Consider the following 26,497-nt stretch of genomic DNA (forward strand, 5'->3'; position numbering starts at 1 on the left):
TAAAATTTGAAAAAATAAAAGATGAAGAGGTATTTTTAACAACTGGTGACCCTGCTGATTATTTCAAAGTCAGTTATTTTATTTTTTGAGAAAGAGTCTCACTCTGTCACCCAGGCTGGAGTGCAGTGGCACAATCTTGGCTCATTACAAGCTCTGCCTCCCAGGTTCATGCCATTCTCCTGCCTCAGCCTCCTAAGTAGCTGGGATTACAGGTGCCTGTCACCATGCCCGGCTAATTTTTTGTATTTTTAGTGGAGACAGTTTCACCGCGTTAGCCAGGATGGTCTCGATCTCCTGACCTCATGATCTGCCCACCTCAGCCTCCCAGAGTGCTGGGATTACAGGCGTGAGCCACTACGCCCGGCCGAAAGTCAGTTATTTTGAACCATTTAAGATATTAACCTTGATCCAGACCTGCTGCCCTCACCTACAGAGGATGAAAGTGTCCAAAGTGAATTATGCAGCAGACCATTTAGGCTGAACCTCTAGGCATTCTGAATTGGATGCCGTTTTTAATTTTCATTTTTCTCATGGTGGTTGTGTGTATGTTTATGTTTGCAAAAGCAATTTCGGCCCTGGAATTCCAAGCTGTTCGGTTAAGACCCAGGCTGTTTTGCTATCTCCTATCTTTGTTCAAAACAAACAAACAAAAAACAAAAAAAAGGAGTCACAAAGGATGTGAGACTGCAGGAGGTGCTTTTAGGATAAGTAAAAGATCAGAAACCCGCTGGAGACCAGGAGGCAGTCGAGCAGGCTGTTCTAGAAAGAGGCAATGGCTGGAACAAAGGCAAGAGCATAGACATTTATCCATGATCTCAGACAAGTTTTTTTCTGCAAAACATTCAAGGAAACAAGTCAGAGAAAATGGAGTGGGGCTTGACACAGGAGGGAAATACACTGGGAGTAGGGGTGGGTGTTCTTAAGGAATTTCATTACATGAGTGGCTGGTACCAGTCATCAAGCTTTATTCAAGGAATTCCAATAAGCTGTTTTTAAAGGGATTAACAATCAAATATAAGTGAGAAGGTTAACTTCAGTCTGCAGCAGAATTAGTGCTTTGAAATGACCACCCTAATGATTTGCATCTTGTAAAGGAAGTCTAGTGCGCTTATCAAGGACGAATTGGCATGGTTAATTTTTCAACCAAGGAATCACGTGTGAACAGCACGGAGGAGAAAATAAAATTCCTCTGGCATTCACAGCATTTCTGAATGAGTTTTCTGTAAAATACTCCCATAGAGACACAGAAGAATCAGAGAAAAGGCACTGGACTGATTCCAGCTTCATTTCGAAATCATTGGCAACTGTCGTCTCCACCACACCCATCCTGTATTTGGTGCAAATAAAGAACGCAGGAGCCTTGTCTCCCGCTGGGCTGTCAGTGAGGAAAAGGGGGAAACACAGATTAGCTGGGGATAATGACGGATCTGAAGCAAAGCTATTCCGTGAGGCTGAATGATGGACACTTCATGCCAATGCTAGGATTTGGCACTTATGCTCCTGATCATGTAAGTGGACCCAGGAGGCTGAAGTTTCTTAGGTTAGCTGTACTTGCAGGGCAGTCATCAGGCAACAGCCCTGCACTTGGTAGACAGTGGATGCTTGGAAGGGCTCCTCTGGGCTTCCATTTAACTGTCTCTAACTTGCCCCTCTCAAGGTCACAGAGATCTTTTTTGCATTAAGTGGCATGACAAATTATTGATTGTGGGGATTCTGAGATTGAAAATTTTGTGGGTATATTATCTTTATTTCTATTAAAAGTATCAATATTACCTAATATATCAAATGCCTTCCATGTATTTTAGGTGTTTTACATGCATTACTTTATTTAATTCCTTAACAACTGGCCTAGGTAAGTACTCATCAAAATTTGTTACATTTTTAAAATGCAAGTTCAGGTTGTTCTCATCTTTTGCTCTGGTCAGAGCCACTTCACTCTTGGTTAGAAACGTAAAGGGCCAAGGGCCCAGGAGGAATCAAAAGCCAAAGTGAGTACTTAGTGGCAGCTTTGCTGTGAGGTTATTGGGGCTGGAAGTATTTGCCAGAGAGTTTCAACTATCCAAACTTTTTGCCATAAGAGAAGCCACTATGATTCTGTTACAGTCTCATTAGTGTATTAAAAATATAGCAGTCTTTCATTTTGAGGGATTACCTGAAGTTTTTTGTCTTATGACTGAGAAAATTAAGGATTATGGACACAAAGGATAAGGTTAGAGTGAAAGTTTAATAAGTGAAAGAAGGGAGTTTTCTGGAGCAGAGAGGGGGCCTGGATGGATTGTTAACTGTGAGGTCAGGTCTAGGGTTTTGATAGACTGGGAAAGAAAAGAATTTGCCGACTGGTCTTGGAGGAAGTGTAACTCAGCTTGTCTTGGGACATTGGTCTGGGACCAGAGACTGAAGTGAAAGTTTGGTCCAGCACCTTGGTCCAGGACTAATCAGAAGTTGAAGTGAAAGCTTGGCCCAGGAGCAGTCAGATGCTGAAGTGATAATTCATAAAGGCTCATCTCACAGTCCACATGTCCACAAAATGAAAGGAAAGGAAAGTGCCCACCAGAGCCCACCATGTACAAGCCCACAAAAGGAAAAGAGACTTTCCTAGAAGTCTGTTGGTTATGCAAAAGACAAATGTGTTTCTCTGTTGGTTCTTGTTCTCACATTAGTGCAGTTGTTGGCATGCCTTAGGCATAAAGGACAAAGGCATTTTTATGTTGGGCCTTGTTTGTTTTTTTATGTGAGTGAGCTGGAGGTTTGTGTAAGTTTCCTTATCTCTGTGTGCAGTCTGATTTTTTTAGGCTGTTTCTCTGTTTAAAGGAGTTTTACCAAGAACTCATGCTAACTGTTTAAGTTTTTCTCTCAGTTTTTTACCCTCAGGAGTGGAATCCCTAATTGTCATTAGGGAAAGTGGGTGTTGACTTTTCTGGCTGTTTTTTGTCTGATGGTGGTGTCGTGGGGAACAGTAGTTAGAGTTCTTCTTGGGGTTGGTTTAATGGTCTTTGGAAGAAAGATATGTTTATGTGTGGTGTTATTAGTATTATTTAGAGTTTGATAGTTTTTCGGTGAGAAGAAATAATTTGGGCTATTAGAGTACATGTATTAAAATGAAACAAGGGGGAATAAGGATAGTTTAAAAATTCTGAGGTTGTTGACATGTCCTGATAATTGGTGGTTATAGTTATGTCTGTTAAGATTTTGGTGTATGGAGCTTAGTTTTGGTTAATTTTTTTGGTCTTCTTTCCTCAAATAAACCGTTGGATTATAGGTATTCTATATATTCTTATGACCTGGTAGGATTTGTAGGATAATTGTTCAGAACTAGAATATTCTAATTATTTATCTTTTTCTGTTTTTATTTTTTGTGGTAGTCAGAGATTGTTGATTGGGTCATAAGAATAAGTGGGGTTCGTCTAAAATGTAGGTAAACATTTAAAAGTAATTAGTGAGACTGGAATTTAATGACAACTGTATGATAAGTTTTGACACACTATTTCTCTCTCTCTAGTTCTTATTTTTGTCAAAAACAAATCATGATAGGATAGGACTGAGTTGTTAAATAAATTTTAGTTTCATATTTGGTGATTATTTGTATAAAGAGTAGTAGTAATTTTTTCTTTTTGAGACAGAGTCTTGCTCTGTTGCCCAGGCTGGAGTGCAGTGGCATGATCTTGACTCACTACAACCTCCGCCTCCCGGATTCAAGCAATTCTACTGCCTCAGTCTCCCAAGTAGCTGGGACTACAGGCGCATGCTGCCACACCCGACTAATTTTTTGTATTTTAGTAGAGACAGGGTTTCACCATGTTTCCCAGGCTGGTCTCGAACTCCTGAGCTCAGGAAATCCGCCTGCCTCGGCCTCCCAAAGTGCTAAGATTACAGGCATAAGCCACCATGCCTGGCCTTAGAAAAATTCTTTTTATATAGGGTTTTAAAATTGGTTTTGATGGAATTCTATTCCATAAGTAACCTCAGATAAGACCTCAGTTTAAAGTTGAGTCTAGCCATGGGTTTGTACTCTCAAATATTTATGAGTTGGGTGAATTCTTCTCTTTTTGAGGTCTCAAGAACATGGGGTTCTTGGGCCTGTTAGAAAGCGACATTCTTTATTTACTATAGGTTAGGAACTCTGTTTGGGAACTGCATAGACAAGGTATGAGGCCAGTTTTTATTGGTTTTGGAAGTTAAGTTCGATTCTTCAAAGGGAAAGTCCAAGTCTTGGTAAAATAATCATTTTAAAAAATTATGTCTTCTTGTAAAAGAAAATGGATTTTATTGTACTGATGTAAACAGTTGTATTGTTATAAGTCTAGAATATTTATAATTAGTTTCTGAATTTTAGAGGAACCAGGTAGAGATAAATAAATATATTTTAAATTTTGTTCACAGAAGTATATGTTACTCAACTGTTAAAAGTTGTAGTTAGTTCAAAAGTTTTTTTGACTCTGAAAAAAACAAAATGATGATCAGTAATTGTTTAAGTAAAAAGTTAAAAAGGATTACTTCAGTTTTCTATTAGTCTATTTGGTTAAATTTTGTTCTGTTTGATATTTATAAACACTAGTTTTTTGTGAGTCTTATATGTTTTTTGTTATTAGAAAGTTGTATTTGAGAGTATTTGTTAAAGTCTTATAGTTGATTATAAATCATCTTTTGAAGAGGATTAAAACAAGATAACAATTGCATGTGAATGACAGAATTTCCAGGGTAGTTGTAATTAAGAATATGATTGACAAAGTAATTTGGTTATTTCTGTGGTTTACAATAGTTTAACATAATAACCTTAATTATGGTTGACAGTATATATTTAGACATTTTATATGATTTTGGAACATATATTAATATTTACTGAAATATAACTTGAGGAAGATTATCATTTTGGCAATCTCACATATTTAAATATGTCAAGTGATCCTGTTTACTTTTTTGGAGTTGCTTTAGGGGCCTTCTGTAGTATTTAAACATTAGGGGTCAGGGAAGACAATTGTGAAACTCAAGTTTGATTTTCGGAAGCCTGTTGAATATGTTAGAGTTTAAAAACCACTAGATATTACGAAATAAAATTTCAGATTACCATAAGTCATTTGCTTTGTTAAAATGATTCAAAAATTTAAAAAAGTAAAAACTTTTTATTAGTCTTTATTATGACATGAAAATCTTGTTCAAAAGAAAGTCAAATTTCACCCTTTTATTAGTTTATTATTAATGTCAATCCCAATTCTAATGAAACTTTATAGATAATTCTATTTAATCATAACCAATTTGACCATCAGGTGAGGTCTTTATAAACCTTTAATAATTCTTTATACATTTTATTAAAGAGTAGATTAGCTTATTAAGAAAACCTTGTGTTTTTATTTCAATGTTCAATTTATGAAAAAAAGTAATATTTTTGAATTTAGTTAATAGGTTTACATAGAGTGGTTTTGTAAAATTTTTATAATTTTTTACAACCTGTTTAATCTTTCAGTTTTATTTTCTTTAAGACAGCCTTGTACTCCTACGCAAAATTTATATTTTTATGTCTTTTTATAATTTTTTATTGAAAACACTTTTTACTGTTTTTACATACTTTGTATGTAAATTTATTTATAGTAGTCTCAATTATATGTCATAATTCTTAGTAATTTTTAACTTTAATGTAAAACCTGATAAGTTGTTTTAGTGATGTATTAGGCATAAAATCTGACTTTTTCTTGTATAGTTAGAGGTGTGGTTATTACTATATGCCCTCAGGTCTTATTAATTGTGAAGTAGGAAAGTCAAACAGTTTTTAAAGGTCAAAGAAGTAGTTTGCCATCTTAAAATATTTAGTAAATTTAGTATATGACTTGTATAATGTATACCACATATTTATATCTTGAAGACATTTGTATTTTACCAATACTTTTTAAGACTTTTAATTTTGTAAAGATTAAAGTCACGTGAACTAAGAGGCATTATAACTTTTAATTTTCCTTCAAAAATCTTTTTTAGGTCAATTAATTAATTAGCTTTTTTTTTATAGACATCACATACCTAACATATATATTACTATACAGACAGAAGAAGATCTAGTAGTTGTAAGATTTTCCATTTGTCAATCTTCTAATTGGATTATTGGTCTCAGGATGGAGTTTAAGAAAAGGGCTAGGAAAATATGCAGTTTCTAGGGCCTAATAAATAGATATAGTTGAAAGAAAAAATAGATTTTGAGAGGGATTTATCTGTCTCTAATTCTTTGGGTTCCACAAGGAAAACAGATTTCTCTCAAAATGGAATTTGTTGTGTGTGTGTATATAGTGTTTTTAATTTTTTTTCCAAAGAGTCCCAGGTGATCAGAAGTCATCTTAGGGCCTTTTATGCATGTATTAAGGGTGGTAAGACAGAGTAGAGGAAAGTAATTTAGTTGACTGAGAATAAAACCTTTTCCGGAAAAACAAGATCTAAGAAAACTATAAAGGCCTTTTAAATACACCTATAGTTTCGATCTCAACATTTAGTTGAGTGTTAAGAAAATTATTTTTCACTAATTAAAATTTTACAGAGAATATAAACAGTGATGCTTATTATTCTTTTTATTGGTTTGTATAGGGAGAGAGGCCAAAAGTCTGACTGGAATTTTTTTTTTTTTTTTTTTAAATCATTTTGTCGGTATGTCTGGCTTTTGGGTTTTCTAGGGGAGTTTTTCTTGAAGTCTTTTTTGGCTGTGTAAGTTTGTACCACTATTTGTTTATAGTTGTGTTCAGGTTTTCTAGTTTCTTCTTGGATGAACCCCCTCTGTATTCTTACACCTTTGCATCCTCCGCTTCTCCCTTGTCCTAATGCTCTTCCCCAGTGGTGCCTCCTGCCTCCAAGCCTTCGGTCCCAAACCCCACTCCTCCTCATTCTCCACCTGTTACCCATTCAAAAACCACCTCTGCCATTCTCTCTCTGAAAAGTGGCTGGGGTTAAAGGCATTGCTTGCATTCATGTTCCTTTCTCCATGTCTGATCTGCTGCAGATCAAAGTTGTAAGTATATTCAAAAGTCTTTTATATTTTTCTCTTCAGTCTTGTTTTCCTGGAAAAGGTTTTTTTCCCAGTTAACTGAAATACTTTTCTCCATTCTGTCTTGCCACTTTTAGTGCATGCATAAAAAACCCTAAAATAACTTCTGGTAGCTTGGGACTCCCTGGGAAAATAGAAAAGTCGCCACAAATCTCATTTTGGAAAAATTCTCTGTTTTCCTTATGGAGCCCCTGGAATTAAAGGTAAATAAGTATCTCTCAAAATCTTCGTCTTCCAGCTATGCTTGCTTATTAGGCCCTAAAAATTGTTTTCCTAGCCCTATTCTTAAAGGACTTCATCTGGAGGCCAATTATCCGATCAGGAAATTAGCAAATGTAAATTTTATAAGTACTAGATCTTCTTCTGGTTGTCTGTGTGGATATATATGTGTTATGTGTGCAATGTCGATTAAAAGAGCTCTAATTAATAGTCCTAAGGAAAATAAGCACTTACATATTTTTAAGGAAGAAGTTAAAGCTGTGGAACCTTTCAGTTCACATGACTTTGATCTTTAAAACTTACTGGTACAGTAAAATTAGAAATGTCTTAAGAGTTGCTAGCATACCTTTTTGTTGGCATTTATTAATCAAGCAATTTCATACTTATCTCTGCCAAATACTATAAGGTGTCAAAATTTGGCATAGAGGCTACAAAACTATAACTCAGCCCAAACAAAATTAATATTTGTGTATTTTTTAATAAATAAAAGTTAATATTAGTTTAATGAAAATAGCTACAACATCTTAAACTATTTAGTAAAATATCCCTAATTTTTTTTTTTTTTTTTTTTTTTGAGATGGAGTCTTGCTCTGTCGCCCAGGCTGGCATGCAGTGGCGCAGTGTCGGCTCACTGCAACCTCCGCCTTTCGGGTTCACTCATGCCATCCTCCTGCCTCAGCCTCCCAAGTAGCTGGGACTACAGGCGCCCGTCACCATGCCTGGCTAATTGTTTTGTATTTTTAGTAGAGACAGGGTTTCACTGTGTTACCCAGGATGGCTTCCATCCCCTGACCTCGTGATCCGCCCACCTCGGCCTCCCAAAGTGCTGGGATCACAGGCGAGAGCCACCATGCCCGGCTAAAATATCCTTATTTTTAATCTTGTGGCCCTAGGCAGTCTAGTCCACAGACATGAAGGAAGTTTGTTTTTGGAAAGAACTGTTATCTTTAATATTTAAAAAAAAGATAATTTATATTTAAAACATCTTATATGGTGAATTCTTGTCCTAAAGTAAATTAACTGGTTGTTTAAAGAAAGGAATGTTTACAAGTCAAAAAATTAATGCATATCAGAAATTGACTGTGAAGGTCATGAAAAATTTTATAAAAGGGAATTTATGCAAGAAATATTGTACAATTTAAAAGTAATTAGGCCTCATAAATACTTTATAAAATTCCACTATAACTGTTAGCTGTACAACTTGCCTGCTTTGCAGCTAAGTAAAACCTAGGACACGTGAAGTTAAATGCTGGAATAAGTCAGACCTTATCTGCACTTCTGTCTGGGTCCTAGGCTCTACACCTAGTACAGAATTAAAATCCTAAACTTATGAAGGTTTTCAACAAAAGTAAAGGTTGCTAAAAGTTAACAGTGTAACATGTATTTAAAACTATTGAAGAAACAGTTAATGTGCAAGGTGTGTAAGAAAAGTAAAATATACTTTTGGTAAAAAGATTATTAAGGAGGTATGAGAATGTGGATTTTTATCTCCATTAAAAGGTTGAAGAATTGTTTTACGGCTTAAGCAAGTTTTGAGAGGTTAATTGTAAAGGAAATTCCGTGGAAACATATTGGCTAAAGTTAAAGGGGCATCATCTAGTTTTTCTGTAAATTGAGCATTAAAATAAAAGCACAACAGGTTTTTCTTAAAGCACTAACCTGCTCTTTAACAAAAATTATAAAGAGTTAAAAAGAGTCTATAAAACTCTTACCTTATGCTCAGACATTAAAATTGGGTAAATATGTATACAAGGTTTTATTAAAAATTAAGTTTAAAATTAATAGCACACTAATAGTAAAGTTTGGTTTATTTAGTAGAAATCATGCAGAAAGCATTGTCAAATATAAAATGGTGTTTAGCTTTCTTTGGGCTGTATTTATATAAACATATTGTATGTGTCCCAAAGTTATAGGAAATGCCTATAATTCCCATGTACCTTAGTGTATATTTTCAGTAATAATTATAATTGTTATGTTAAAATTATTGTGTGCCACAGAGGTAACAGATATCCTTGTCAATTGTGTCTTAAACTATGGCTACCTTAAAACTTGTTGTTATCCATAAGCAATTTTTGCCTTGTTTTGGTCTTCTTCAAAAAGTGGTTTTATAATCAGCTATAAAGCTCTAACAGGTACTCTTAAATGCAGGTTTCTGATAACTTTGGAGAATGGTAACATCAAAATAAAGGAAAAATGTTCAGGACTTTTAAAGAACTAAAATGTTAATTAATGTTGAACAGGACAGGAATTAGCTGCATAAATTAAATTAATAAGAAGCTAATCTTTTGAACATTTTGCTTAAAATATTGCTAATCCTTTGTTTTGCTTTTCAAAGTCAAAGAAATTTTTCTTTTGAGCCATTAACAACTTTTAACAATTTAGTTTACTCCCATAAACAAAATTTGGAGCATACTTGTTTCGCTCTACCTGATTGTGTCCAAAATTTGGAAACTATCTGTGAGTATTCTTAAGTTATAGCAATATAGTTATTTGTATAAGTGCCATAAGAATCTGTTTTCTTTTGTAACAGGACACAATTAGAAAAACTGGTTATTTTACCAAGGCTTTGACTGGAATGGTGTGCTTTCCCTTAAGGAATCAAACTTATGAAGCCAATAAAGCCCTTGGAAAACCGGCCTCATATTTTGTCTACAGAGTCCCTGTACAGGGTTTCTGATCTGTGGTAAGTAAAGAATGTCACTTTCTAGCAGGCCGGGAGCCCTAAGTTATCCTGCGACCTCAAGAGAAGAGAAATTCACCAACTAATAGGTATTTAGTGGTACAAATTCATGAATGGGGTTGGGTTTAAAAAGGCCTTATCTCACATTCCTTCTATGGAACAAAGTTCCATAAAAGCCAATTTAAAAGGCCTATGTAACCAATAATTATTCTTGCTGCACTGCATGCAAATAATTAGGCCAAGTATAATAAAGCAAACCAATCCTACCCATAATTTGTCTTTTAATAAAAATGGGAAACTGAAGAGAGAAAATCATGTTTCAAAAACCATAGCACACCTGTTGTTAAATTGTAGTGTTGTGTAATGTTTTTCAATTTTTATTATTTTCTACTGTTTAAATTATATTTTTTCCAGCTACAAGTTTCTAAAATAAGCTATCCTTTCTTAAAGTCCTGTGAACTGAAAACTAGATGTTTCAGCAGGCGCTGCCCCTAAGTCCCCCCGACCATCACAGGAGGAAATCTCTTCACTGCTGGTGTCAACAACTAATAACTAAGGGTGTCCGGAATCCTTTGTCCCCACGTCTAGTGAGTCCATGGAGCCCAGGGTAATTAAGACGGTGCCTGTTACAGGAATCAACTCCTAGATACATCACACTCAAGTCAAAACCTGGAAAGCTAAGGAAGCAACCCCTGACAGCCCAAAAAATGTCCTAAATATCACTGTAAACAAATCTTAAACTGAAAATCATAAAACGTAAGTGAAAATTACTCATCTTACTCAGCCTCAACCCTACCTCACCAAATACTTTTTGTTGTTTCTACCTCTCCTTTAAAGCTAAATATTAAAACTTTTTAATGGAAATTATTTACTATGCTAGCCTTGTGAGAACTGCTTTACTCATTCTGCTATTTAGTGGGACTATATACTGTAGTACCCTCAGGATGGAATGTCTGATAGACAATCTCAGTTACTGTACCATTTTACTTAGGTATTATCCTCACAGCAGGAATAACAGTTACTAACAAAAAAGTAACACATGGCTCTTTCCAAATATGCGCCTCTGACTGTCATTAAGAAAAAACATTAAAAAACAGGCGGGCGCCTGTAGTCCCAGCTACTTGGGAGGCTAGGCAGGAGAATGGCGTAAACCCGGGAGGCGGGGCTTGCAGTGAGCTGCGATCCGGCCACTGCGCCCCAGTCTGGGCGACAGAGCGAGACTCCGTCTCTAAAAAAAAAAAAAAAAAAAGAAAAAAAAGAAAAAAGAAAAAAATGTTACTTCTGTCTCAACCTTCAGGCCTAATAAGAAATGTTGCTAAAAAGAACTAATGTTTTTACACAGCTTAATTAATCTTTTTCAAAAATTTTTAACCAACAGAATCATGGCCATTTCGTAAACAACTACCCAGAAACATCTACAGACTGTGTTGCTCCTGCAGTCAATTCAACATCAAGAAACTCTCCTCCGCCCCCCAGCAGGAAGTAGCCAGAAATACACATCACCCTTTGTCCTTTTATAACTAGGGTCTGGAATTATTGAACAGGAGCACCGTCATCTCGGACAAACACCGCCACTTTAAATTCCAGCTCCCTTTCTAGCCTTATGCATTTCGAGGAAATCACTTCTCTTCTACTACAAGCAGCCAGAAAGAGCAGACAGTAAAACACAGAAAAGATACCTCAGACACAGGGGCAGGTGGGGGAAGAGTCTCTTGGTAACTGCCAAACTTCACCCTCATACAACGGGCCCCAGTAAAACAGTGGGCCTTAATAAGTGAATTCCTTTTCGTTCAGGTGCACTAAGATAGGGAAGCTAAAAGCAGACTCCGGGGATATGCCTGCAGCTGCAGAAAGATGTATGGGAACAGGCACACAACTCTTCCTCCCACATGAGCACAACAAAGAAACACAGAAGCAGTCCAAGCCTCTGATCAACTCTCCCACTGTGAATCCTTAAAAACTCTTAGTCTGTAAAGAGAGCAAACCTCTGACCTAACTCAGCCAGAAGGCACCTCTCAGATTTGTTGTCTCTAAAATAAATCTGTCCAGACTGGCGAGCCACCTTTTCATGTTTCTTTTGTGTTTTTTTCCTCTTTCTTTAATTCTTACACCCCCTATTAGAATTAAGTGGTTTAGAAAAATATTGGGTTAAAGTCTTTCCTGAGACGCCCATAACAGTTGTGTTATGGGAGGAGGGGAGGCCTGGACTGGAGAGGAGAATAGAGAGACTGGCTTCAGAGTTTTGAACGAAATCTACTTTTTTTTCCCCTTTTATTGTTAGCATCACCTGGGGTCCCTGGGTAGTGATGGCAGATTGAGTCATTGGAGTAGGGAATTGAGTCCTGGGACCGATCAATCTTGTTGGACCATCTGGGAGACTGGCCCTGGACCCAGTGACCTGTGTCTCCAGGACAGTCCACATTCCAGTGGTCACCACACATTGGACAGGGTTGAGATGACTTCTTTTTGTTGCTTTGACAATTCTTTTTAAAGTGTCCTGACTTGCCGTACTGGTAGTAGTTAGTAGGTGTACCTGGGGATCTTGGATTTTATAGGCCTGTAATGTGGTCAGTTGAGTCGCTGTCCTTTTTTTGTATGTTTCCTCTTCTCCTGGCCCTCCTCCTCTTGGTCCCTATTGTAAACGACTAAAGTCATTAATTTCAGGAGTTTCTCTAGGGTGTTATTTGGACCTATGGCCTGTTTTTGTAGTTTCCTTTTGATGTCAGTGGTTGTTTGAGTAATGAATTTGTCTTTTAAGATTAATTGTCCATCAGTCGAATCAGGAGATAGGGAGGTGGGTTTCACTAAAGTCTATCTCAGCCTTCCCATAAAGGCTGAGGTATTTTAATCTGTTTTTAGATTCAACATGCACATTTTAGAGTAATTAAGAGATTTGGTTCTGATTTTTTGTAAGTCTTTTAATATGTACGTCAGAGAGTGCTTTCTTTTTCACACTCTATGGGATCACTGGAACTCTTAATTATGGTTTTCAAGGGACATTGTCTCTCTTAATCGGAAATGGGGATCTTGTCTCTTTTTCATTCTCTTTCCCCTTTTTACTGGTATTCTTTTTCAGCCAGTTACAGGAGATATGTTTTCATCTTTGAATCTCTTTGTTGTTTGCAGAGCTCTCTGTTTCTCAGTAGTAGTTAGGGTTTGGTTTAAGAGTAACATAACATCTCTCTATGTAAGATCAAACACTTAAGTTAGATTTTGGAAAGTCTTTATATATCTGTCAGTGTCATCAAATAACTTGACCAGGTCTCCCTCTATTTGTTTAAAGTCTTGTGATGAAAAAGGAATCTGAACTGTAGTGGTACCATGACTATCAGGCATTTCTTGTAGGGATAGTAGTGGACTTGGGGGTTTGGGTGGTAGAACTGGAGGAATTGATGATTATGTGACTACTGAGGCTCTGTGAAGTGGGGACAAGGGCTGGGACACCTGGGAGTTGCATTTCAGCATTTTCTGGGGGTTCTTTTCTCTGACTTTGGGGAGTCGTCTACTGTGGGCTTATCTGATATAATTGTTAAGCGGGCAGGGTCAATTTTATAATGCTTACAAAGATCTGGGTTGTTTTTCAGGGTAAAGAAGGCTTGTACATAGAAAACCTCAGACCATTTCCTCTCCTGTCTGCAGAAAAGATCTAGTTGTTGGATAGTGTTAAAATTAACACTTTTCTCAGGAGTCTAGGCCTGTCCATCCTAGCGTTGGTAAGAAAGCCATGTCCTTGTGTATAAGAATTTGAGTCTTTTTTTCCCGAGTCTCAGGGTCAAAGGAATCTCAATGCTTTAGAATGCACTTGAGAAGAGTGCAGGCTTTCTTCTGCACTCTTCAGTGCAGTGAGATGGTTTGTTACTTATCTAGAAAAGGGAGGAGAAAAGATGTTCTTTAGTCTCTTCTTTTTAGAGTGACCCAGGGTGGAGAGAAAGATAGAAAGGGTGTCTCCCTTTTCCTTTTTTCTTTCATCCTTCAGGTCCCAGTGACTGTTATAGGAGTCACCCATGGATGCAAATGTGACCTTCACCCATAGATCTGAACAAGTTGGTCGTTAGAAGTAGTCATGTTCACCTGTGTGAGGTACTAGTTCTCTGTCTTTCTAGGTTTCTTAGACCATAAGCCTCCCTTGGGGAACCCTAGGTGTCTGGGAGACATTGTACAGTAGTTGGATTTGGGTAAGACCCTTTAATGAAGGGAGTGTTTTAACCTCATCTCTGTCTTTTCTAGCTATGGTGCTGGTAAAGCCTTGAATTTCTAGAGAATGGGACTGATTGACTATTAAACATAAAGTACTCCTTTTTGTTTAAATGTCAGTGTAACTGGATGTAGAACAGGTGTCTGAAAAGAACCTGAGGATTGAATGGCTGTCCTCCCTCTACTGGGGACAGCACTGAGGCTAGAATTTGTTTCTCAAGGGAGGTTTCTTTCTGATTGTTGAAAGTGGTGTTTTTCTGTTCACAGATGGGGTGTGAAGTTTGATCACTGTTAGAGGGACATAGGAGAGAGAGGAATTGGGAAATCAGAGGTTTTGAGCAAAGGGCTGACAAGGCTCCCCATGGAGAAAAAAATCCCATCCCCCTAGGTGGTGTTGTAGGGTCTGAAATGTTAGGTAAAACTCTGACTCCAAATTTTTTGCAGGCAGAAGTTAGAGGTTGGAGGCATAAGAGGCTGTTCCCGTATGTCTCACAGTAGAAAAAAATAAATTAGTCTCATAAAGCAACTGTTAAAATTCATTGGGCACTGGTGAATTTTTACATGGAGGAAAGACAACCCAAATGGAGAGGGAGGAGGGTATTCACTCATGGTGAAATAACCCCCTATACAGTGTCATGAATGTCTATCAGGTGGGACAAAAAGACCCTTATTAGGTGAAAATTTAGACAGAAATGTTCAATTCCCCTTGTTTCTAGGGAATCACAAAAACAGTACCTATTTGAATTACATTCCTGATTACTACAACACTGGCTGAGTTTACCCAACAAGAATATATTCACAGCTTGTAAAATTGCTATAACATCGTATACGAAGAAGGAACAGAAGACATGATAGCCATGAAAAGAGAGAAAGAAAATCCAGTAGGAAAGGCTATAAGTTCTGGTGCCAAAGCCCTGACAAGCTGTTGGGAACTGGAGTTAGTACAGGCACCTTCAGGTAACACTGAGGTGTAACCTCAGCCAGAAACTTTCAGTTGTCTTAGTACTTCTGAAAGTTTGCATGAATGCAACAGCTAGGTCTTCCGTGAAAGAAAACTGGAGTGGAACAGAGTCAACATTCCCAACACCTGAGGATGATGGGGATTGAAAAAGTCCTCTCCAGGAAGCCTCTCCCCTGAGTCTTGTAAGACTGGCAGCTGCCCTATTCACTGACAGGGGCCTGGTGTTTTTTTGCTGTTGAGAGAAAAAAAAAATCTGAAATGAAAGTAAAGAGTTTGGAAGTTGGCTCCTGCCCACCCTTCCCATGAATTCTATTCCCAACCCATGCACCAAATATATGTTACAGTCTCATCAATGTATCAAAAATGGAGTAGTCTCTCATGAGGTATCACCGAAAGTTTTTTTGACTTACCACCAACAAAATTGTGGACACAAAGGGTGAGATTAGAATGAAAGTTTAATAAAGAAGAAAGCTCTCTGTAATAGAGAGGGGGCCTGAATGGGTTGTCAACTCTGAGGTCGGGTCTGGGGTGTTTTGAACTGGGAAGGGAGGGAATGTGTTGACCAGACTTAGAGAAAGTGTTTCTCAGCTTTGCCTTGGACCTAGGCCCAGGACCAATCAGAGACTGAAGTGAAAGTTTTGTCCAGGACCTTGGTCTGAGACTAACAGAGAGTTTAAGTAAAAGCTTGACCAAAAACCTTGGCTCAGGAGCAATCAGATGCTGTAGTGATGATTCTCAGAGGCTCAGCTCACAGTCAAAAGCATGTCCAAAAAAGAAAAGTGTCCACTAGAACCCACTGTAGCCCATAGTGTACATGTTCACAAAAGGAAAAGAGACTACTTTCTAGAAGCCTGTTGGTTATACAAAGGACAGAGGCATTTCTATGTTGGGTCTTGTTCTCTTACTAATGTAGTTGTGGGCATGTCTTAGGCTTAAAGGACAAAGGTGTTTTTATGTTGGGGAAAAGGCATTTCTATGTTCAGTCATGTTCTCTTATTAGTGTAGTTTTTGGTATGTCTTAGGCATAAAGGACAAATGTGTTTTTATGTTGGGCCTTGGTCTTTTATCTGAATGGGCCAGAGATTTGTGTAAGTTTCCTTATCTCTGTCTGCAGCCTGATTTTTCAGACCGCTTCTCTGTTTAACAGAGTGTTACCAAGAACCCACCCTATTTTTTTTTTAATCTCAATTCCACACATTAGGAAATGAGAAGGGAAGACTTAGGAGGCATAACGTCATAATGGGGACTAGATTGTGCTTCTCATGAAATACACTACTCAGCCATCCACACAGTTCACTGAAGGGAATTTAAAGTGTCACACTCTGGTCACAGGTAGGGGCAGCTTTGGGGTTGCTTTGCAAGAATTGCTCTAAAAATGACAGAATAATGTGCTTAATCTTGGTAGAACTATAACATGAGAAGTGAATTTACGACAGCCGTCAGACAGGGCCAGTTGCTGTCAATGGCATAATTATCCATTTTATCCAGTAAGTACAAGGTGTGTCTAACATATGTTATATTCAGTTTCTACAATTGATTGATATGGAATGAGACATGATTTTTCCATACTCCAGGGTGAAGCTGATTTCTCTAATTCATTTGGGAATAGAAGTTATACTGGAGTTTAATCAATGTCCTTAGAGTACAGGTCTATCATTGAAACCCGTGTCATCAAAATTGAAGGAGGTCAGCAGAAACTACCAGTGAAAATGCTATTGGGGGAAATGCATTGATGTTCTCTGGGTCGGGCAGATCAACAATTCTTCTTACTCCTGTCTTGTAGACTCCCAAAAGCCAGGCTGCTAAAGCCACCAAAGTGGCTATTGATGTAGGCTTCCGCCATATTGATTCAGCGTACTTGTACCAAAATGAGGAGGAGGTTGGACAGGCCATTTGGGAGAAGATTGCTGATGGTACTGTCAAGAGAGAGGATATATTCTACACTACCAAGGTGAAAGTTTTGTGTGCGAAGTGGTCAGAGGCCACTATCAGTTGAGATATGTTATTTTGAAATGAAAATATGGTCTAAGTTGAATTGTTTACCTCCTAATATTGTGAAGGCACATTATAGAAACAGAAACAGAAATGACTTGCTTACTCTGAAATATGTTATGGTAGAACACAGTTCTTTAGTGTCTCTGAGCATCAGACAGTATTCATATATAAAATGGAAATAATAATACTTACCTCCTTTACCTGTCGTACAGATGAACCAAGCCACTATGGGTCCACTCCTTCAGTTCTTCAGTAGGAGATCTTAGGATGTAGCAAGTAAAGTTAGATATTATTCAGAAAAGGGATCCAGACAAGAAAACACTTTTTCTAAAATCAGCGTTGAGTTTTCTGAAATTTCTAAAATTGTCCTAGGTGGAAATCCATGCTTCCAATGTAAACAGAGCTGAGGTCTTCAGGGATGCACCCTGTGTATGTTTATATCGATACAAACTTATTTTAGAATGTGAGTCTCAGAATAATTCTTCCTAGGAATTTATTATACAGGACAAGAGATTCTGTTCTCTCTGTCCTGCCATTTATCGACTCATTTTGGTGGATGACTCCTCTAACCCTTGATGCACTGAAGTTGATTTTCCTGCCCCTTACTAGTTTTATTCAGTTTTCTTACATTGCAATCATTCAAGGAAATCTCGGTGTCCCATCAAGGACCTGATTTATACTGAGTAACACATATTTAGTGCCGCTCTTTTAGCTTTAGACTACAGTGTTTTAAGACTCACATCTCAGTGTCTGACCATGAAGTTTAATTTTGGTCCTCAAATGTGTGAAATTATAATCTGCTTGGTTTCTTTTGGTCACTGCAGCTTTGGGCTACTTTCCTTCGGCCAGAATTGGTTCGCCCAGCCCTAGAAAGTTCACTGAAGAAACTTGGACTGGATTATGTAGATCTCTTCATTATTCATGTACCATTTGCTATGAAGGTCAGCTTTTGTTTTTCCTTGTTATGCTCAAGACTGTTTCATCATTGTTATAAGCACCTGAATTATCTCATTCTGGCTTGATTTCCTGGGTTCTTCCTGAGAGAGACAGATTTGAGTAAGGTGCATGGGATTGCCAAATCTTTCATGAGTATCTTTCATAATTGAGTGCTCTACCATCAAGATTTTCTGTCTATCCTTGTCCCCCAGCCTTAAGGGGGGTTCAGATTCAATGATCTCACTTCCTCCACTCTAGATAGTTGAGGGCATTGCCCTATCTCAGTACTTGTGTTCCTGAATGGAGGCCCTGAGCCGTTAGGATCCTCAAGAATGTTGAGTTACCACAGACTGCAGAGATACAATGGGAAACCCCACCTCTTTAACGGGAGGGTCTCCCATATGTACCCCTCACCCCAACAAAAGAGAGATACCTGGGAATGGTGCATGTGGCACAACTGGGCTCCTTTGGGCTTCACTGATCCAACCTCTCATCACAGTGGACACATTGGCTGAGCACATCTGATGTCCTCACTATTGAGTTGGGTGAGCGTAAACTCTGGGGCTAAACACACTGATGAATAGTTATATCAAGCTCTGTCCTCCACACCAGCTTGTCCTTGGGAAACAAAACAAATTCCAACTGTAGGGACCTCATTCTTAGTGAAGAGTAGGAATGTGTGGAGGACGGAGCCTGGAGGTTACTGGGGCAAGGTGTTTTGCTACAGTCATTCATGATTTTTATCTTTCTTTCAACCTATGTGTTTGTTTGCACACACATATGTACACATAATGCACACATGCCTGCAAACACACACAAACACATTTACACACATACCCACACATATATATACACACATACACACATGCATGCACGTGCAGGCACAAATAGGCACACTCAGATTAATAATCACAGCCTCCTGAAACTCTTGAAGGTTGTTTGGCCAAACTCATTAGGCACCAGAAAGGGGAGTTCCATAGAAAACGTCGTTCTTTATCTTCTGTTCTATTTTCCAGGCTGGGGAAGAATTACTGCCAAAGAATGCCAGTGGGGAGATTATTTTAGAAACTGTGGACCTTTGTGACACTTGGGAGGTATGTTCTGCTGCAGACACCAGGCAGCACTGTGTGGTGAGGTTGAAATCACAGGAGGAGGGGTCAGAAGAGATGGGATTTTGCTCCAGCAGTTGTCTGACCTCACATGTGGAACTTCTCTGTGCCTCTGTGTTCTCATCTGTGAAGTGAGAGTGTGCAATGAGATGGCCTCTATGGTTCATTTTAATTGTAACTTCTAAGGTTCTAATTAGACACAGAAGCACCTTTGGCCTTGAGATCAGGTTGAGGATGTGAGCCCTATAAGAGGGGTCAGTGCATTATCCTTGGATAGAAACACATCATGGAGGAGGGACAGCTGCAGACTGACTCAGCAGGAGGGTGGAAGGTGCAGGACGGTGAACCTGCCCTTGAAAAACCGATTTGATTGATTTTTTTTTTTTTTTTTTTACCATTCTAGAATAGACGTAGCAAAAAAACCATCTACTAACACAAAACCTGAGAGTCTCCCTTTCTTATGACTCTGGTATAATTTGTTAAGGAACTATTTCAGTCTCAAGCCAAATAGGTACCATTGAAATAAGTGGGAGACAACAAATATGTCTACTTTCTGTCCTGAGTGTGCATGTAACAGAATCAAGGAGACAAACATATATGCATAGCAAGGTAATGCATTAGCAAATTGTATATTCAAGTGATAAAACTGTTTAATTCAGTCTAATATTTATATATGTTAAAACAGATTTCCAGCATTTACAAAGTCAAATGCCAATTGAAAAGAAACATTTATAGTAAAGGTCTACCACCCATATCCTTCCTCCCCAGGCCCTGGAGAAGTGTAAAGACGCGGGTTTAACCAAGTCTATCGGGGTGTCCAATTTTAATCATAAGCTGCTGGAACTCATCCTCAACAAGCCAGGGCTCAAGTACAAGCCCACCTGCAACCAGGTGAGCCCTTAGCCCACGGGGCCTTCTCTGACTTTCTGCTCTTCACACACTTCCTGCTTAATTGTGTCTCCAAGTTTCTGCTTTGATGTCATCTATGTAGATGAGAGTTCTTTTCTCTCAGAAATAAAAGATACAAGAGAAAGGCAATTTGAGTGGGGTGGAAGAGCACAATTCTTCAGAGGGGGTGAAAGTTCCCGTGAGACAGCCAAGTGGAGGTGCTGAGTTGGGAAGTGGCAGCTCTGGTCTGGAGCTCAGAGAGTGGTCCAGGTGGAGATACAGATGTTTGGAGTCATTGCTTTACGGATAGTAACTAAACTCACAGACATGGATTTGTTCTCCTAGGGAAAGTTCATGAATGAGAAGGAACAGGCAGGAAAATCCACAGGAGACGGTGAGGCAGAGAGGCACTGGCAAGGAGATCGAACAGAAGATGCCAGACAGGTGGAGACAACCAGGAGAGGGTGGTGTCAGGAATCCAGTGAAAGTTTCGGTTTTATGAAAGGAATTAAGTCATTTGTTCTGTAAAAATTTCCACGTCACTTACTAATGGCTTACTCATTGATCCACGTGACACACTTTGACATGTTCCTTTTGTGCTTCCTGCAAATTGAAGCTTAGTGCTACAGATCTGATCTCATTTGATTAATGCCATGTGAATTTATGAATTTTAGCCAATACATCATTTTCCATTAATCATAATTACTAGATCTTTTGATGCTCAAATTTCCATATTTTGACTAGCAGAAGCCTCTTCAAGTAAGATCCTGGGTCCTTTGGCAGCATGCGTCATTGTCATTCTTCTTTCCTTTCTAGAGTGCAAGCTCTTCTAGGCTCAAATGGAAACTTTTACACTCAGAACTGGAATGCCCTTCCTCTAAGCAATCTTGGTTTCTTTCAGTAAAAATGGCTTTCAGAGGCTATAACTGGGGCACAAGGTATTTTAATAATTTTCAAACATAAATAGAAAAGGAATAAGAAAATTACCGTATCAGTATGGCAAGCGATGGGATTTAAAGGTGCTTCAGAAGGTGCATGGGGAAAAGGGCCAACAGGAAAAGTATAGCACATCTACTAATGTGGTGTTACACATGCCTTCAGGCCAATTTTAAATTTGCATGTGATTATTGGCTCGTATATTGTGACACCTTTTTGTCTTGAAAAATTACAGGTGGAATGTCACCCTTACCTCAACCAGAGCAAACTCTTGGAGTTCTGCAAATCCAAGGACATTGTTCTAGTTGCCTACAGTGCCCTGGGATCCCAAAGAGACCCACAGTGGTAATAAGAATATCAAAGAGCTAATCTATGGCAGGAATTCTGTTGATGCTGAAAAACTCCTATTAAAACTAAGTTCTAAAATTTTATTATTAAAAAGTTCAAAGATTAAAAACAAAAAGCAATGGTGTAGTTTGTTCCCATGTATCACCACTGAGCTTAAATGTCACCAACATTCTTTCCTTCCTGTGTCATCTATGTGACTACTTACGCCCAATCCCACTCCTAATATAAATTTTAAAGTGATTTTTAGGTAAAATTTGCATAGGCTGTAATGCTATACTTTTTTGGCAAACGGACATACTCTGTAACCCACATCCTTAATGTGGTATACAAACTTGCTATCTCCCAAAAAAGTTATTTTTTGTTCCTTCTGAGACAATAACTTCTCATTGCTAGGAAACTATTTTCTGATTTTTTTTCACCTTAGTTTTGTGTGCTCTAAAATTTCATATGAAAGAGATGATGCACACTGTTTTGCACCTGGCTTTTTTGGCTCACCGTATCTGTGAGATGCATTCACGTAGTTGTGAGTATCTGTAATTCTTTCCATTGTATTGCTGGATCTTATTCCAGGGTATGGATAACTTGTTTATCCATTCACCTGTTAATGGACAGCTGTATTGTTTCCAGTTCACTGCATTTATGAATGAATCCATATGAATAGTTATGAGACCGTTTTAAATCAAATTGTATTGTGCCTACTCCTCTCAACTCTCTGGAGAATTTGGGGTAAAAGGAGCAGCACACTCTAGGTTTTCCGTTTTGCATCCTTCACATCTGTGTCTGTTCCTACCCCAACAGGGTGGATCCCAACTCCCCATATCTCTTGGAGGAGCCAGTCTTAAAATCCATTGCTAAGAAACACAGTCGCAGCCCAGGCCAGGTCGCCCTGCGCTACCAGCTGCAGCGGGGAGTTGTGGTCCTGGCCAAGAGCTTCTCTCAGAAGAGAATCAAAGAGAACTTCCAGGTACAGGTTGAGCAGAGTCACTCCAGAGTGAGCCATGGGCGCTGGTCTGGGTTATCTCCCTTGCATGGGAAAATGCAACACGTGTCATTCATTCCTGTGCTTCTCTCCACTATGTGCTAAGGGAGGAGGGCAGTGTGGAAGGATAGAACGAGAGAGCACTGAACTCAGAGGCCTAAGGTTTATCATCTCTAGGCCTGGCTTTGCCACTTACTAGTTGTGTGACACTAGGCAAATTTCAATTCACTTATTTTCATCCGTTTCAAGAATTCTACATGGTAATGAACTTTAAGGACCCTGATTCCTCTCCTTCACCTTCTCTACCTACAAATGCCTATTTGTATTTTAAAATCAAACCCAAATAAAATTAGCTGCTCTGTTAAACTACTGGAACACCCCAGCCCAGTTTTCACCACAAAAGCCCCTGGCATGATTCTGTTAGTGAGTTTTTTTCTTTATTAATTTTACATCATTTGCTAATACTCCAGTGTGCTCTTTGGACTGTGAGAACCTAAATACAATGACTCTTTCTGGATTATCTTTTATTACCTTTCCCCTGGCAGTGACCCTAGCAGGTATGAAGTTAGGTATAAGGTTACAGACTAACCAAACTAAGAAATTGATGAGTGAAGTTATTTTGTAAACCCTTCCTCACATATACTCTGGACCTTATATTAATCACAGGTCTCCAACTTACTTTGTTTTGAATCCCACAAGAATTTTGAAAAAATATGTAAGCTGTTTCTCATTTTAAAATGACAGCTACAAATTTTATTATGAGTTTAATATTTATAAGAGATGACATTTGAGTCGTATTATATATAATGTATTTATTTCAAAATAAGTTATAGATTAAATATATTAACTTGTGGAAAAATTAAATAGGTAAATCTCATTGTCACAACGTAAGGGAAAAATATCCGTTTTATTTTTTGATCCAAATCAAAATGTTAATACCTGCTCTCTTGACAACCATATAACTTCTGAAGTACATTTTTAAAAAGAGTTGTGAATAAATGTGTTGGCAGATAGAAAGAAAATGGACAGATATATATAGAGAAAGAGATAAATACATTAGATAGATAGATAGAGAGGTATCTGAGTCTTTCATGAAATTGTGTCCTGGATCACATAATGAACTTAGTATTTTTTTTTTTTTTTTTTTTTTTACCAAAAATATCTGTTTTACTATTAAGGGACTCCTCATCAGGGACTATGTGTTGACACAAATGAACCTCTCTGGACTTAAGTAAGAGAGATTTATTAAAAATGCAGAACTCGGCCGGGCGCAGTGGCTCAAGCCTGTAATCCCAGCACTTTGGGAGGCCGAGACGGGCGGATCACGAGGTCAGGAGATCGAGACCATCCTGGCTAACATGGTGAAACCCCGTCTCTACTAAAAAATACAAAAAAAAAAAAAAAACTAGCCGGGCGAGGTGGCAGGCGCCTGTAGTCCCAGCTTACTCGGGAGGCTGAGGCAGGAGAATGGCGTGAACCCGGGAGGCGGAGCTTGCAGTGAGCTGAGATCCGGCCACTACACTCCAGCCTGGGCGACAGAGCGAGACTCCGTCTCAAAAAAAAAAAAAAAAAAAAAAAATGCAGAACTCTTTGAACATAGGATGTAAGTGTCTCAAAGATCAATTAGTAAGCATTTTTTATAAGGAAGAGCAAACACAGCTGGAAATAGACACTATTTAGGGGTCCTGAGGTGAGCAAGTAGAACAGTGGTCCAGAAATGCTTTTTCTGGAGTAAACAGATTCTTGAGTGGGAGTTTCCTGTGTTCTAAGACTTTCTCATTCCAAGGATGGATCAAGTTCCAGGGGAATTGAGGAAACAAAAGCCTGACCAAGTGTGGACATGTCCAGGTGGCAGTTATTTTGCACACTTTCTTTTCTATTTTAAAATAAAGGATTTCCTTTTTCTGTCTCAAGCAATTCTCAATAAATATTTTAGAGTGATGAGTGCACACCTTTCTTTTGAGAAGTGGAGCTCAGTAGGAGGGGTGGGATGGAGAAGAGGCAGAATGTAGATGGAAGAGGTGGAAGATGTCTCAGGTGGAAGAGGTCTTGGGCCAAGTGCATCTGGAAGCCAATGAGGATGAAAATGCTTCCCCTAATGCGGTCCTTGCCTCTGCCTCCTGGAAAGTCCTTGTATTCCCATGTAGAAGCTGCTGCCCTGGGGAGGGGTTAATGTGAGTGTTTTCTTCCTTTCAGATTTTTGACTTTGAGTTGACTCCGGAAGACATGAAAGCCATTGATGGCCTCAACAGAAATCTCCGATATGATAAGTTACGATTGTAAGTGATGCTTGTAGATTCTTTCACAGGCTGTTTTCTGTAGTATGCAGGGAAATGGGGGAACAAATCTTCCCCCTATCAGGAAGACATGCCCAAATTCAGGCATGGGATAAAATAGGAGATGCCCTGTAGCTCTCAGACCAGAGGTTTCCTCCAGGACTCAATCTCTGACCCAGCAGAAATGTGTCTGTAAGTGAAACTGCCAGTGTCTGCATCATTGTAAATCCAATTCTTGAATGCCCTTACTATCTGTGCCTGGGTCTAGCACTCAGGGCCCACTGCCTGTGAGTCTAGAAGGCTCAGTGTGTAGTACCTACAAACCTATAGGGGCCCATCATAATGTTCTCTTTAATTTATATTAAAATCAGATGAAAAATGAATACAATAATAATGCATATGTAATAATGACTCCATCCTGCTCTATCTTTGTGTTTGCATCATGGTAATGGAAAACATAATTTAAGTATTAGTGCAGGATGGGCCCCTGAAGGCAAAGGTGCCTATGTCCTAGGGAAGCCTTAATGTGGTGTTCCCTCTTCAGGATACCAACTATTTCTGCAAAGTTTATGTCTTTCTTGGCTTTCTTTACCTACCATTTCCTCAGTTATATAACTCCCATTTCCTCAGTTATATAATCTCACCATGCTGAATTGTGAATGAATTATGAGATTCGTAGACCCTCAAATGCTAGTGACTGAGGTGTCAATGGCCTTTACCAAGATAAGATCCTTTGGAGTTTCTCTGGATCCTCGAGGCATGACTCTTACTCCAGTGTCATCTTTGTCCACCTGAAGTCCACCTCTGAGGAACCCAACATCCTTTGACTGGTTTATTTATAAACGTGATGTTCCATTTGCTCAACTACTGCAGGATTTCAGGACTAAGGAGAGAGAAGGCTCAACAGAGAGGAGTTTAGAGGAGAGTTTAGAAACAGGGGAAATACAATTTTGGTTGCCAGAATAAATCTTTTTTGTCAGTCTCCAAAAAAGATCTGAAGAATCCCTCTCCTTTACATAAAACCACACCAAGATTCTGAGAGGAAACATTTTCAATGAGAAAAATATTAGGAAGTAACTTTTCTATACCCGAAGGCTGAGTATAAGTCTGTGATCTGCCTTATGAGACTGTGAACGCCTTGTCCTACTCTTGTCTGTGGCCCTATGTCAGTATGACTCCTGGCACATTTAACTGCTTCGAAGGTACTTTTTAATGTCACTCAATTAAAAAGAACAAATTATAAAAAAGAAAAATGAACATGAAAAGGAAAACAAACAGTAATTTTAATTCCTAACTAACAAGTATCTTTATAATTATATTTAAGTAAGACATAATTGTGTTTTTTAGGTGTGGGTATTAGAGATGCATCTCGTCCCCTCCATAGATTAAATTGTGTGTGCCGAGGTACAAGTAGGGACTCAGTGGTAAATTCAGGAATTTTAGCCCATCCTAAGTGCATCTTCAGAAGAAACTCTGACAGAATGGAAAAAAGAGTTACTAAATTAATATTATTTTTTCTTTTTCAGTGCTGCTAATCACCCTTATTTTCCATTTTCTGAAGAATATTGACCATGAGCTATTGAACATTACCACCACAATTTCCTCCTTTTAGGTGACATAGAGAGGATTTCTGTATTTGATAGAGGGGTAGGAAGTAGGACCCTGAAGTTACAGGTTGCTTGCCTTTCCTTTCTTTTATGAAATGAAGACTTTAACACGAAGATGTTTGTTTTTCCTGATAAAGTAATACCCATAAATTTTTAAAAAATAAAAAATAAAGAATACAAAACAAAAATGATTTGTAGTTCTTTCATTACAGCATACTTATCATTTGGTGCATTTTCCTTCATGATTTTTCTAAACAAAAGGTCTGATATGGTTTGGATATGTGTCCCCACCCAAATATTATGTCAATGGTAATCTCCAATATTGGAAGAAGGATCTGGCTGGTGGGAGGT

General features: G+C 38.4%; 1 protein-coding gene and 1 long non-coding RNA gene across 3 annotated transcripts; both read left to right on the forward strand.

Annotated features, from left to right (window-relative positions):
• The first annotated feature begins 1,362 nt into the window (after positions 1-1,362).
• Positions 1,363-26,261, forward strand: LOC111528985 (putative aldo-keto reductase family 1 member C8). 2 transcript variants are annotated; one of them, XM_023195898.2, is made up of 9 exons: positions 1,363-1,508; positions 16,856-17,023; positions 17,892-18,008; positions 19,020-19,097; positions 19,881-20,003; positions 21,172-21,281; positions 22,083-22,248; positions 24,460-24,542; positions 26,066-26,261. In XM_023195898.2, the coding sequence occupies exons 1-9, from the start codon at positions 1,419-1,421 to the stop codon at positions 26,106-26,108; spliced, it is 978 nt and encodes a 325-aa protein (XP_023051666.2). In that variant the 5' UTR covers positions 1,363-1,418; the 3' UTR covers positions 26,109-26,261. The 2 variants fall into 2 exon arrangements, with proteins under 2 accessions (XP_023051666.2, XP_023051667.1); XM_023195899.2 differs by lacking the exons at positions 21,172-21,281; positions 22,083-22,248.
• Positions 10,444-11,974, forward strand: LOC111528986. The gene is made up of 2 exons (XR_002727235.2): positions 10,444-10,673; positions 11,296-11,974. It is a non-coding gene; the product is annotated as an uncharacterized LOC111528986 (long non-coding RNA).
• Positions 26,262-26,497: the final 236 nt, after the last annotated feature.

The sequence above is a fragment of the Piliocolobus tephrosceles genome, chromosome 9 (assembly GCF_002776525.5).
Source record: "Piliocolobus tephrosceles isolate RC106 chromosome 9, ASM277652v3, whole genome shotgun sequence".
NCBI lineage: Eukaryota > Metazoa > Chordata > Mammalia > Primates > Cercopithecidae > Piliocolobus > Piliocolobus tephrosceles.